Source organism: Megascapheus bottae, chromosome 9 (assembly GCF_031878675.1).
Source record: "Megascapheus bottae isolate mThoBot1 chromosome 9, mThoBot2.hap1, whole genome shotgun sequence".
In the NCBI taxonomy this organism is placed as follows: domain Eukaryota; kingdom Metazoa; phylum Chordata; class Mammalia; order Rodentia; family Geomyidae; genus Megascapheus; species Megascapheus bottae.
In genome coordinates this window covers 46,403,668-46,418,122 of record NC_143517.1, presented here as the reverse complement: position 1 = coordinate 46,418,122, position 14,455 = coordinate 46,403,668, and the positions used below count along the sequence as shown (strand labels likewise).

At 33.7% G+C, this 14,455-nt stretch overlaps 1 protein-coding gene across 1 annotated transcript in view; it reads left to right on the top strand.

Annotated features, from left to right (window-relative positions):
- Window positions 1–14,455, top strand: part of Nudcd1 (NudC domain containing 1) — a 43,622-nt gene that overhangs the window by 18,124 nt on the left and 11,043 nt on the right. Inside the window, exons 3-8 of the mRNA XM_090339269.1 lie at window positions 1,811–1,996; window positions 4,495–4,675; window positions 5,087–5,269; window positions 6,680–6,884; window positions 9,784–9,928; window positions 13,043–13,168. Of these exons, the coding sequence (XP_090195395.1) occupies window positions 1,811–1,996; window positions 4,495–4,675; window positions 5,087–5,269; window positions 6,680–6,884; window positions 9,784–9,928; window positions 13,043–13,168 (1,026 nt within the window). The remainder of the gene's footprint in view (window positions 1–1,810; window positions 1,997–4,494; window positions 4,676–5,086; window positions 5,270–6,679; window positions 6,885–9,783; window positions 9,929–13,042; window positions 13,169–14,455) is intronic.

Genomic DNA, 14,455 nt, shown 5'->3' with positions numbered 1-14,455 from the left:
TCTTTGGAGATTAGTTTTGGGGTGATTCAATTTTTTGAGCTGTTGATATATTTTAGATATGAGGCCTTTATCTGTTATGTGGTTGGTGGAAGCCCATTCTGTAGGCTTCCTAATTAATTTACTAGCTCTGTCCTTTGCCATACAAAAGCTATGCAGTTTAATGCAGTCCTAGTTATCCAGCCTTTCTCTGATTTGTTGTGATTCTTGGTCCTTATTAAGAAAGTTTCGACTTGTGCCAAGGAGGCCTAGTGTATCTCCTATTCCTTCTTGTAAAATTTTCAGTGTGTCGGCTTTTTCCTCGAGGTCATTGATCCATTTGAAGTTAATTCTAGTGCAAGATGACAAAGAAGGATCCAACTTTAGTTTTCTGCAGGTGCTTATCCAGTTCTGCAAGCACCACTTGTTGAAGAGGCTGTCTTTCTTCCATTCTGTTTTTTTGGCTCCCTTGTCAAAGATTAGGTGGCCATAGGTCTGTGGTTTAATATCTGGGTCCTCAGTTCTATTCCATTGGTTTTCAGGCCTGTTCTTGTGCCAGTACCAAGATGTTTTGATGATTATAGCTCTGTAGTAGTCTAAAGTTTGGAATTGAAATTCCTCCTATGCTGTTCTTTCTGCTAAGAAGTTTTTTGCTATATGGGGTCTTTTATTATATGAAAAGCTAAAGCCATTCCCTCTAAAATCAGGTACGAGACAAAGATGCCCACTCTCTCCACTCCTCTTTAACATAGTATTAGAATTCCTAGCCAGTGCAATAAGGCAAGAAGCAAGCATAAAGGGGATCCAAATAGGGAAAGAGGAAGTAAAACTTTCCCTCTTTGCAGATGACATGATTCTGTATTTAAAGAATCCTATAGACCTCATTCCCAAGCTCCTTGAGCTGATTCAAAACTTTGGAAGGGTAGCAGGGTATAAAATTAACCCTCAAAAATCACCCGCCTTCCTCTACGCCAACAGTGAGAGGAATGAGGCAACAATCAGGAAAACAACTCCTTTTGCAATAGCTTCAAAGAAAATAAAGTACCTAGGAATTAGCTTAACTAAAAATGTAAAGGACTTTTTTGATGAAAACTTTAAAACCCTGAAAAAGGAAATTAAAGCGGATTGAGGAAATGGAAAACACCTCCCATGTTCCTGGATTGGAAGAATCAACATCGTGAAAATGACAATCTTGCCAAGGGCTATCTACAAATTGAACGCAATACCCATCAATATCCCAATGTCATTCTTTAAAGAAATAGAACAGGCAATCAATGATAGAATATTTCTAACTTAGTGATTTTAAAATACTGATTATTAACTTGAAAGTAAAAACTAGATTACTGCATTATATTTATTACCTTTTACTATATAAATTTAGAATTTAGAGTCAGTTTTTGTAGGTGGTCTTGTGATGTCAAGACTGAAGTCATTGTAAGGTTAGGGTGGAAGAACACATTTCAAACCATACTCACAGAGGCTGATTCATGGTGGAAGACGTAGGAGACCTCAGTTGCTTCTGACGTGAGCATTGGCAAGTAACTGAGTTCTTAATTATCTTCACAGCTTGGTAGCTTGTCTCCAGTAGTACAAGCCAACCAAAAATAACAAATCAGAGTATGTAAAGTGTTTGGTGATCTAGTCCCACAGTCGAAATACTGGCCCTCTCATCCAACTGATTTGTCAGAAGTGAATCTGTAATATAACTCATACTTAAAGGGAGAGGAAGTAGGTCTAGTTCTTGAGGAAAAGAGAAACTATTAAACTGCAAATACTTATTTTATGACTATGGATCAGTAAAAAGGAAATAAATATGTGGTGTTTGGCTTTCCAGGATACTGCTTTAGGGAAACCACGAGAGGTGTTTCGACTTCCTACAGATTTGACAGCATATGACAATCGCCTTTGTTCATCTATCCACTTCTCATCTTCTTCCTGGGTCACTTTGTCAGATGGTACTGGAAGATTGTATATCATTGCAACAGGTGAACGTGGAAATAGTGCTTCTGAGAAATGGGAGGTAAAGGTTTATTATTTTAAAGATTTATGCAAAACCCAGAAGATGTGTACAGAGTAAGGTAATGGTATTTATTTTGAAATCACGTGTTTTTAAGGATAATTTACCAATGACTTCTTGATCTATTATAAATGTGAATCTCTTTAAATCATAAAATGTATGCCTTTTGTACAACGGATACATTAACAGTTCTGTTTGGGTATAAGGTCAGAGCAATCATTGGGAATCGTTCGATTTTAGCAAAGGTTTTTGGGTTATATTTTATATGTAAAATGGTGTAATAAGCATTGGCATCATTGTGCCCTTGAAAGAGAGCTGACTAACTTACATGGGGTATTTTCTCCTCTGCCTGTATGTTAGGATGCTGGTATATTTATATGAGTCAATTAGCAGGTTTCCTGGGATATTTCGTGCTAAAAAAATGCCTTGATAAATGTCTGTTTAATCTCTTAAGCTGCCATTTTTATTTCATTAAAAAATAGATTTAATTCTAAGGTTAGAATTTAATTCTAGGTTAGAATTTCTGTGAATTTAAATAAGAAATTAATTTCTCTATAGAGTCAGTGTCTTGAGAATTTTTTAAAGTTCTGAGTAGATAATTAAATGTTTTATTTCAACTCACTTGTACAAGTCTCAGCATTTAGCCTTGAGTGTTGAGTAAAGATGGATAAATTTAACATATTTACTTGTGAGAAGATTTTTTTGATCAAATTGACCAATATCTGTAAATAACCAGTCTTCAGTTCTTTGAGGAAAACTATACCTGGTCATAATGTGGCTTCTGTAATTGAAATTCCTTTTTATAGCTACTTAATAAAAGAAATAAATATTGAAAAAATAAATTTTAAAAAGGAAGGAAAACAAACAATGTAAGAGTTTTATAACTCAGAATTGACAAAAGGAAAGCTAAAGGTGGAATTGATTCAGGGCATAATAGGAAACAAAAAGTTCTAGGACAGTGGTGGTATATCAAGTCTAGGAAGAGAAATTATGGAGATAGGGCAGACCTCATTGGAGAGAAAAAATGGAAACAATAAATTAGTTACTTTTATATGCTGGAACTTACATTTTTCTCTTCTTGCTTTTATTTTCTACTGTTCCCCAAACGAAAACAAACTCAGTCAGCCAATTCAAAATTTGTTTTCATATGTCATTTCAGTTTTCGATACTTGAGAGTTTTCTGGTTTTTCTACTTATGTAAATCTTTCAAGTGAGCCTACTATTGGAATAAGAAAGTGTTGAAAGAAGTGTTTCTGATGACATTGTAGTTTATTTTTCTTTATAAGTCAAGTAGGAACCAATAGTAGGAGATTTCAGATACAGATTTAAAAAGAAAGAGACTAGCTGTTTGGAAGTCTGAAATTGGTCTCAAATTGTAGTTTGAGGCCAGCTCATGCAAAAATTAGAGGCTCCTATCTCCTCCAGTAGTTGGGAGAATATGCCTACCATCCTAGCTACATGGGAACCATTAAAAGGAACTAATTTCTATGTTTCTTTGGAATAGATCACTGTCTTATAACACATTAACTAGTAATATTGGTTCAGGCTAGCACAATGCATAAGCAGGAGACTATCCCCCAAAATGAGAAAAGGGCTTGGGCCTATAGCAGAGAGCCAGCCTGCTTATCAAATGGAAGACACTAAGTTCAACTCACAGTACCATGAAAAAAAAACAAACCCAAGGTAATTTGTTTTTTACTTCTTTGGAAATCTTGTTTAGGAATCATGTGATTATTATATAAGGAAAATTCCATAGGATTCTGTGTGTCTTTAGATTTTTGTTGGGCAACTTCACCATATTTTAGCCACTACCAACACATAACACACACACATATACACACACACACACACACACACACACACACACATATACACGCACGCATGCACGCACACGTACACACACAGAGAGTTAGTTATTTTTTAAATGTGTGAGCTCTTTGGCTTTTGAAATTGAGAAGTGAACTTTTTTTCCCTGATACCTTATATGTTACTTTTGTAAACATCTGGGAGCTATAAAAGAAAACAAATGAAAACCGTTAGAAGAAAGCATGCATGTATAGGCATGTCAGCTGCACACAGTAATAAATCATGTGTGTAAGATGGCAAAGTGACAGTGATGGGAGGAGAGCATACATGTGTAGGCATGCCGGCTGTACACAGTGATAAATCGTGTGTGTGAGATGGCAAAGAGACAGTGAGCATCGCCCTGCCCGTACTTTCTCCTTTTGTGTGTAGACAGTTTTTCTTTCTGATATTTCTTTTACCAAAATTGCTTTTAGCTTTTTCTTATTTTTTTTTTTTTTAGGTCAAGAGAAGGAATCAGTTTGCTCTGTTGTACAAACAGTTGTCATTTAATTTTAAGTTCTTTCTACAAGGGGCATTATTTAAACACGAAGCCTGCTTTTACAGGCTTAAAACAATTACTGGAATGTGAGCATTTTATGTATTTCTTCTATCGCTGTTCCTATATGTCCATTTTTCTATATGTTATTTTATTATAGATTATGTTTAATGAAGAGCTTGGGGATCCCTTTATTATAGTTCATAGCATCTCATTGCTGAAACCTGAAGAACATTCAATAGCTACCCTACTTCTTCGAATAGAGAAAGAGGAATCAGATTTGAAAGGAAGTGGTTTCTATGTTTCTTTGGAGTGGATCACTATCAGTAAGAAAAATAAAGGTAAAAATCCTGAATCTCTCTTTCTGGTGTTCATCATTTAGTGGGTTGGAAGTTTAAATTAAGCCTAAGTGTTCTGAGACACTCTGGTCTCCATTTTTTTACCAGCAAAAATACCAGACCAGAGGTATGGCTCAAATGGTTTATTGTAATCTATGAGAAAATAAGTTGAACAAGAGCCTGAGGCCCTGAGTTTAACCTGCATGAGAACATAAAATGTAAAAATAATAATAATAATAACAAACTACTTGTAGAAAATTGGGTTGCAATGTTTATACTCATAGGAAAAGTGTATAAATATCTCTTTTAATAATATATTTAGAATGTCTGAGTATGATTACAATTAATATTCAAATATTTTTAGACATTTTATTTAAAAAGTTTATCTTTTTAATGTAAAGTATTTTCTTACAGATAATGAAAAATATGAAATTACTAAACGTGACATTCTCCAAGGGAAGTCAGTGCCACATTATGCCGCTATTGAGCCCAATGGAAATGGTCTAATGATTGTCTCCTATAAGTCTTTCAAATTTGTTCAGGCTGGTCATGATCTTGAAGAAACTATGGATGTAGACACCTCAGAGAAAATTAAAGGTGGTTTTACTTTATTGTTCACAGATTAAAGTGACATTCCTTTTAGTTTTCTTTTCCTAATTAGGGGTGGGGTTCTACCAGATCAGAATAGATGATTAATTTATTTTGATATTACTTTCTCCCACTTTTTATTTGGAAAAAAATAATTCACCAAAATATTGTGAAAATTTAATTTTCTATAATTACCAAAGATTTTTTCTTAAAAAAATGATGTATGCATTAGCTAACTTGATTCCTTAGTCTGAACTTAGCATATAACTGTATAATATCAGTTACCATTGACACTTAGAAGTCAGTATGATAGTACTGAATACTCCTAGACAGTAAGGTAGACTGATACATACGTTTTTACTGTTCATGTTAAACTGAAAGCAAGTTTCTTCAGGACAGAACCACTCAGTTTCTTAATATTGAATGAATGAGTAAAGATTATGTTTTAAAATGAAAAAGTTAATGAACTCTTTCAGAAAAAAAGTCTGTTTATGAAGAGTACATATTCTATTAAAGCTCTTCAGAAGAATATTGCCTTTAAATGACTGATGTTATGGCCATATTAATACATTTTATAAGATTTTTTAATATTTTCAAATATACATACTCTTTGAACTAACCTTTTTATTAGTATTGATTATTGAAGTAGACATTTGCCTCACTGTTTTATATATTTTCTTTTTAGTACCTGTCTGGAACTTGAACTCAGGGTCTGAGTGATATCTCTAATCTTTTTAGCTCAGTATTAGCGCTCTACCGGTTGAGCTGTGGCTCCATTTCTAGTTTTTATTTTGTTGGGGGAAGGGTAGGTAATTGGAAATAAGTGTCTCACAGACTTTCCTGCTGGGCTGGCTTTGAACTGCTGTCCTTAGATCTCAATATCCAGAGTAGGTAGGATTACAGATGTGAGCCATTGGTACCTGCCTTCCATGACTCTTTATACTAAAACCTTACGTGACTTTCCGGGTTCATCCTTTATCCTTTGTCTGGCATAAGTGATATATACAAGGTTACTACTGTGTATAAATTACCTTGATTTCTTTTTAGGGAGATATATCATATTCTTGTTCAGTGAAGAAGTGTGTGTGTGTGTGTGTGTGTGTGTGTGTGTGTGTGTGTGTGTGTAGGGAAAGGGGGAATAAGAAAAAGAAAAGATTGCTGTCATTAGTACTGTATGAGTGGTTATTTCTTAGAGCAGTAGATAAGCTGGGAAGTCAAAATGTCAAATTTAATTGCTATAACTCTTCCAGTCAAAATTGCCAAAGAAATCTAAATATTTGCTTATGCTTATTTGTGAGATGATCTTTACGAAGCATGCTGAGATTATTTTAGATAGAGGTTCTTTCATATCTTCTAAGCTGTAATTTTACATATTGTTCCAATTTGATTACATAAATTCATCTCCCTCCTCACCTCTAGAACCTCTGTATTACTGGCAACAGAGTGAAGATGATGTGACAGTAACTATATGGCTTCCAGAAGACAGTACTAAGGAAGACATTCAAGTGCAATTTTTGCCTGATAACATCAGCATTATGCTGAGAGGTCTTCAAATTTTAGAAGGAAAACTATTTTCATCCGTTGATCATGAAAGCAGTACATGGATATTGAAAGAGAACAATAGGTATTTTAATAGTATTGTATTTAAAATTTAGTTAACCTTTAATTTGTTATTTTGTTCTATACCAGTTGGACATCACAAATGAATACAGTACTTTCATCTGTATTGCTCATTAATTTTCTTAAGATTGAATCAAAATGTAATACCTACATGGAACAACCTAACTATAGTTAAGATTAATGATACTAGTGTAGTTATTACTTCTAGGACATAGTAATATTTTTCATTACCCTCTCTAAAAATGTGGTATAGGAATAACAGATGGCTATTTTAATTTGCACTCATTTTTTTTTGCCTGTCCTGGGGCTTGAACTCAGGGCTTGAGAACTGTCCTTGGGCTTTATCAAGGCTAGAGTTCTACCTCTTGAAGTACAGCACCACTTCTGGTTTTTTCTGTGTATGTGGTACCGAGGAATCAAATCCGGGTTTTCGTGCATGCTAGGCATGTACTCTATTGGTAGGCCAAACTCCCAGCCTGCACTCTTATTTTTTTAATAGAAATTTTTTTTTGTACCAAGTATAATTTGTTTACTAAATAACAGATTCTCATTTTCATAAACATAAAGCATACAGAGGACTAGAGCTGGAAACTTCCTCTCACACCAGCCTGAACTCCTCCACAGATGCTTTGTTTTGTTTCAGAGTGAGTATGTTATGTATGTTCTAGCACTGTGTTTATTTCTTACTAAAAAAAGTAGGAGAAAAGAAATATTTTGGCAAATATTGTACATCTTTCTTTTCTTGTTTATACTTTTCCCCCTTTTTTGGTACTGGGGATCAAACTCAAGACAGTACATTTGCTAAGCAAGCACTTTGCCACTGAGCTACATACTAGCCCTACCTCATTTTTGTTCATTTTCAACAATAAATCTTAAGATGTTTTTGAATTGAAAAATTACGTTTTTCAATGTTTGTTAGTAGAGCTTTTATTTTATTCTGCTGAATGACACATCATTTAAAAAAATTGTCCCACTAATGTGAACCAATAAGTTAGATTATTTCAATCTTTTGCCTTAGCAAATAACTATATATTTACTTTTCCATATGCAGAAATAAATAAGAATGATACATTTCTACTCATAAAATAATAAATACTTCATAATTGTGGTGAATAATTTTGTTTCAATATAAATTGATCATTTATATTTCTTTTATGAATTGCATGCATGTTTAGGCACAGTAAGCCAAAAAAAAAGGAGAAATATATGATAAATTGGACTCCAAAGTTTTCTGCTCCTCATAACTGAAAATGTTTTCTCTCTTAAAGATACCTTAAGACAAACATAATGACAAACATGGACTGAAGAAAATATTCTCAGTATTCTTGTCAAAGGATTTCTTTCTCAATATATAAAGATTTCTACAAATTCATAAGACAACTGAGCTCTAAAAGTGATCAAGTGATTTGAATAGACACATGACAATTAAACAAATAGCTAGTAAGCATACAGAAAAGTAATCATTATTCTTTAGGAAAATTAAAGCCAGAATGAGGCATCTAAAAGTAACAGACTGTTTTGAATTTTGGGGAATCTGGAACCACATGGATTAGACCAGACTGCTTTACTAGCTTGTGAACTTGTCAAGTTACTTAATCTCTTAGAATTTTTCTCCCTTGCTTGTAAGATAATTATGACAATAGTATTTTATTTGATTAGGGTAAGCAAAACAGTTAAAATATATAAAACATATAACACAGTACCTGTCATGTGGTAAGTATGAGCTGCAGTCATTATTTTTATTCTCATCTTCATCATCAAGATTAGCCTATTCATTGGAAAATAATGAAATGGAGCATTTGGTGATAGTGGTGATGATTTTCATTACTTATGATAGGAACTTTCATTATATAAGCAATACCTTTTTGTATGTTTTCTTAAGTAGTCAGAAAATGATAAAATGCTGCAATTAATTTGTGAGTTGCTGACAATAAAAGCCTTGAAAAAGAACAGCAGATAAGTTAACATGTTCTATTTGATAATTATGATAATAGCTATTATTGTACTCTAGCAGTTGTTAACTTGCATTAGCCTGGTTTACTTATAACAAAGATGGCACTTGGAAATGGAAAAGGTTATGTGGCTATAGAGGAACCACTATCCCACTTATTCTGTTAGAGCAGATGCTATTCCTAAGGCAATGTACTTGATTTTCTTCTCCCAAAGGAACATGAGCTGCTGCCTTCTTCCTGATCTAAGGAAGATTTCTGACTCTATTTTAATCACCCTTTCCTGTCTCATCATTTCTTGTCTCAGAGTTTGCTATGTGGCCCTCCATAGCACATTCAAAATTTCACCCTAATGACTTAAATGCACAGAATTCAATTTTAAATGTTAAAAAGAGACAATGTTAATATTATTGTGTGTATGTTTTCCAAAACTAATTTTCCCTAATTCTTATTCTTTCAGTTCTCTAAAATCTATACTTTGAAAATTAACAAGTTGATTGAACCTGATGACTATTTTCAGTAATAATTGTACATTATACATTGACTATTTATAAAAATAAAGTTGTTAGGTTTATATCCAAAGAGATCTCCTCTCCTTTATGTATAGGCCATTCTCTTGCTTTACACTCCTGTACCGCTCCCCCAGGGTCTCACAGTTCTATGCTGCTTGTAATTCCATCACTTCACATCTGGACTATAGCAGTTCTTTCTAGTAAGAGTCTTCCTTTTTGCTTTCCTAGTCACTAACCTTTTCATGCCATATTTGCTGCACCATTTCTAATGGAACTTCTTTATTTATTTTGTTTGTTATTAGAAACTTACTGTCACACAAAGCTCAAACATATTTGATATTCTAGTTGGTTAATATCTGTAGGAAATTCTTCTGTTTATTGTTGATGGTAAAATTTATATGGCTGGTAAAAGTAGCATTACTTTTCTCATTTAAATTTTTAGCTTGGAGATTTCCTTAATTAAGAAGAATGAAGGACTCACATGGTCAGAGCTGGTGGTTGGTGATAAACAAGGAGAACTTTTACAGGATGCATCCCAGTGTGCTGTAATCGCTGAGCGTTTAATGCATTTGACCTCTGAGGAACTGGTAAACAATAGCAATACTAGTGTGACTTTCCAGTAATTCGAGAGAGATAATTAATTTAAGAGGACATTGTATTTTTGTTGTTGTTGTTGTTGCCAGTCCTGGGTTTGAGCTCAGGGCATGAGCCCTGTCCTTGGGCTTTCTCAAGGCTAGTACTCTACCACTTAAGCTTCAGCACCACTTCTGGCTTTTTTCTACGTATGTGGTACTGAGGAATTGAACCCGGGTCTTTGTGCATGCTAGGCAAGCACTCTACCACTAGGCCAAACTCCGGGCCCCGAGAACATTGTATTTTAAACATTATTTTACCCTTCTTAATATAAAAGAGCTCAGTTACTATTGACATTAATATTATAAAATGGTGTAAAATTCTACTATTTCTTATACTTTGTGATTGCATGCATATGTCTCTGCATATTATATGGGATTATGTGCATATGTTTATGCATCTCTTTCCATACATTCTCCTTTAGAAGAACCAAGTAGTCAGTTGTGATGAAGCAAAAATTATAATTTTGCCATAGATGTTTATCTCATTATCATGAAGTTTTCCAGATGATTTTAGAATATCAAAGATATACATTTATGTCATATGTAACATTTTCTTTTTGCTTGTAATGATTATATGCCACATAGTACCCATTCACACATGAAGGTGAAAAATGTTGCCATGCTCGTGGCTGGGAAAATCACATTGTGAATCTGAACAAATACAACATTCTACTAGAATGTCAGTTATATGTTTATTTTCCATATATAAAAATGTCTTACTAAGCATTAAATTACCAAATATTGCCATTTTGAATTGTAAAGTTGAAGAATAATTATTCAATAACTATTTAATAAGTATTTCTACTTAAAATATCAGTAAATGGTATGGTAGAAAAGAAAGATTAGAGGTTGAAAGTAAATGCATTTGTAAAGAAGAGATGGTTAAATAGAATGGTAAGGTAGAAAAGAAAGATTAGAGGTTGAAAGTAAATGCATTTGTGAAGAAGAGATGGTTAAATAGAGAAAGCAGATTTGTATTTGTCAGCACTAATTAAAAATTTCAAAAAGCACTGAATTTATAGGTAAGAGTACTTTTCATTTCCTAATAATATAGGCCTATTGTCCCATGTTCATTCAGTCAGCAAATATTTAATATTGTAAGGTCTGAGAATAAAATAATTTTGACACTTGCAAAGACTTTTAGATTATAGATTTTTGTTCTGTCTTTTTTTTAGTAAGTTTTTGTTTGGTTGGGATTTTTGTTGTTGTTTTATTTTGTTGGGTATTGAACCTTCAAGAGTTTTTCAGGTTACTTTATTAAGTTCTAAATAACCCGTCTACATATTGGCAAACTAGGTATGTGAACATTTGGTTATTGAATTCTGTTATGTGTAAGTGTATTTTAATTTATTGCTTAATTATTATGATCTTATTACTATATAAGCTTCTTGCATTTAAACAAGGGAACATAATCAAATTACTTTTATAACTCATCTGTTTTTGGCTTATTATCTGTGTGTGTGTACACGCGCGTATGGTTGTTGTAAAATATGCACCTGTATCATCATCTTCAAAAAATGTTATTTCACATATAATTGTGTGTGTTTGTGTGTGTGAGAAAGAGAGAGGGAGTGGGAGAGGGAGAGGGAGAGGGAGTCATGGGGCTTGAACTCTTGACCTGGGCACTGTCCCTGAGCTCTGGGTACGTCCCTGAGCTCTTCAGCTTAAGCCTACCACACTACCTCTTGAGCACCACTTCCTGTTTTCTAGAGGTTAACTGGAGATAAGAGCCTCAGGGTCTTCAGTAGGTGGGCTGATCCTCAGATCTCAGCCTCCTGAGTAGCTAGGATTACAGGCGTGAGCCACCATGCCCAGCTCACTTATAATTTAAGAACTTTAAAATAACATTTCTTTCTTTTTTGGGAGGGCAGTCCTGAGCCTTGAACTCAGGACCTGAGTACTGTCCTTGGGCTTTCTTCAAGGCTAGCACTCTATCACTTGACCCACTTCCAGCTTCACTTCCAGCTTTTTTTTTTTCTATGTATGTGGTAACCAGGAATCGAACCCGGGCCTTTGTGAATGCTAGGCAAGCACTCTACCACTAGGCCAAACTCCTGGCCCTAAAATAATATTTCTATAGCTCATGTTTCATTTTAATATTCTTAGATTCCATGTTATAAACATATAGCACATTATCTTTTTTTTAGCTCTTGCCAGTTCTTTGTTAAAAAGAATACAAATAAGAAAAAAAAATTGTTGGCCTGTTTTTCCATTTTCTCTTATGTTTTTTTAATATTCAAAGATTCACTTGCCATTTTTCCTCCCTGAATAACTTCCTGTAGCATCTTATAGTATAGGTCTGCTGATAATATAAATTCTCTCTGATTTTGTTTGTAAAAATTACCTACTCTTTTTTTATTCATTTTGTTTTATATATATATATATATATATATATATATATAAAATTCATTGGTAAGGTTCTTTTTAATCATAGTTTTCTCAAAACTCCCAAATATCTTCTGTTATTTTGGTTCAAATATAGTGAGAAGTCAGTTGTCTTTTGTGTCTTCCTTTGACCTACATAGTATATTCATTATTTTCTTAACTGTTTTTCTCTTTTTTCCTTACCAGTTTTATTATTGTAATGTGTTACATTTTCTGTGCTTGGGTTCTTTGACTTCCTTGAATCTATATGATAATTTTCATCTCACAAAATTTTTTTCTCTATTATCATTCCTGCTTCTATTTGCTGTCATGTTAGACAATTTGGTGTTATTTCATAAATCACTGGGGTTTTGTGCTTATTTGCTTCATGTTAGATAGTTTCTTTTGCTGTATTTCAAAATCATGTGTTTTTGTAATATCGTAACATTATGTCACTCTTTCTCAAACTTATTTTTGTTTTACTTTGTCTTTGAGCATATCAGATGTCTATGATGGCCATTTTTAGGTGTTTTTTGCTGATTAAATTATTGTGATATTTCTGATTTTGTTGATATTGTTTTTATTGGCCAAGGGTCTAAATTAAATTTTAGTTATTGTTGTAATCTTAATAGTTCTAAGAATGAATAAATCCATTTCCTTATTTTTTTTATTTTTTACTTTTTTTTTGTTGTTTGGTTTAAGAACCCAAATCCAGATAAAGAAAAGCCTCCTTGTAATGCTCAAGAGTTAGAAGAATGTGATATTTTCTTTGAAGAGAGCTCTAGTTTATGCAGATTTGATGGCAGTTCATTGAAAACTACTCATGTGGTAAGTTCTTTTTTTTATTTAATGTATAGAAAGGTTACAGTTATATTCACCAGATAGACGGTGCATTATTTCTCACACATTGATACCCCTTCTCATGTATTTGTCCACGTTTCGCTCCCTCCATCTTGTTTCCCCCCTTTCCTATTTCAAATAAGCCAGTAAACATATATATATAATATACCAGATAACAAAGTTAGATACTATAACAGTATGTGATTAACCAAAGGGCAACACAACAGAAAAGAAAAAAAAATAGTACATTAAGAACAACATTCAATCATAAGCTATTGTTTCCATGTCCTGGAGGTCCATTAATTTGGCCTCATCCTATATGGCCTTATGTATCCAGGGTTTGAGCTATTGTAATCCTCTGCTAGGAGAGTCCTAGGTTTGTGCTATTACAAAGGAGGGCCAATGAATCTTTGTTCCTTTGTGTCTGGCTTACTTCACTTAATATGATTTTTTATAAGTCTTTCCATTTCCTTATAAATGGGGCAATGTCTTTCTTTCTGATAGCATCATAGAATTCCATTGTGTATATATACCACATCTTGTTGATCCAATCATCTACTGAGGGGCATCTGGGTTGGTTCCATATCTTTGCTATGGTAAATAGTGTTGCAGTGAACATCGTTGTGCTAGTGGATTTAGTGGGTAAATGCCAAGGAGTGTAATTTCTGGGTCATAAGGGAGTTATGTTTAGTCTTTTGAGGAACTGCCATAGTGCTTTCCATAGTGATTGAACAAGTTTACACTCTCATGTAGTAAGTTCTTAATGTTTGTAGAAATCTGTGGATAACAGCAAATGATAATTTAAATGACAAATGATAATTTAATTATTAAATGATTAATGAATTAAATGATTAAATGATAATTTAATGACAGATAATTACCTTGATTGGACCCAAATGTGGTGTAATACACCTGCAGTATTCACTCTTGAGAGGAGCTAGGGGGACAATTATTAAGTTAGAAGCTAACCTGGGTTTTATAGGAAGTTCTAGTCCAGCCTAGGCTACAAAGGGAAACCTTGCCAGAAAGGAAGTAAGAAAGGAAGGAAGGAAGGAAAGAAGGAAGGAAGGAAGGAAGAGTGAAAGGTGGAAGGAAGGGAAGGGAAGCAAGGAAGGAAGGGAGAAAGGAAGGGAGGGAAAGGAATGAAGGATTAATTAGCAGTTATTGCTTGTTATAAGTCTCATCACTCCATGAAGAACCATAACTCCATACTAGCATTCCATACTACTAAACATATCAAACATAATAAAGTGACATTAGATTGAGTAATATTTC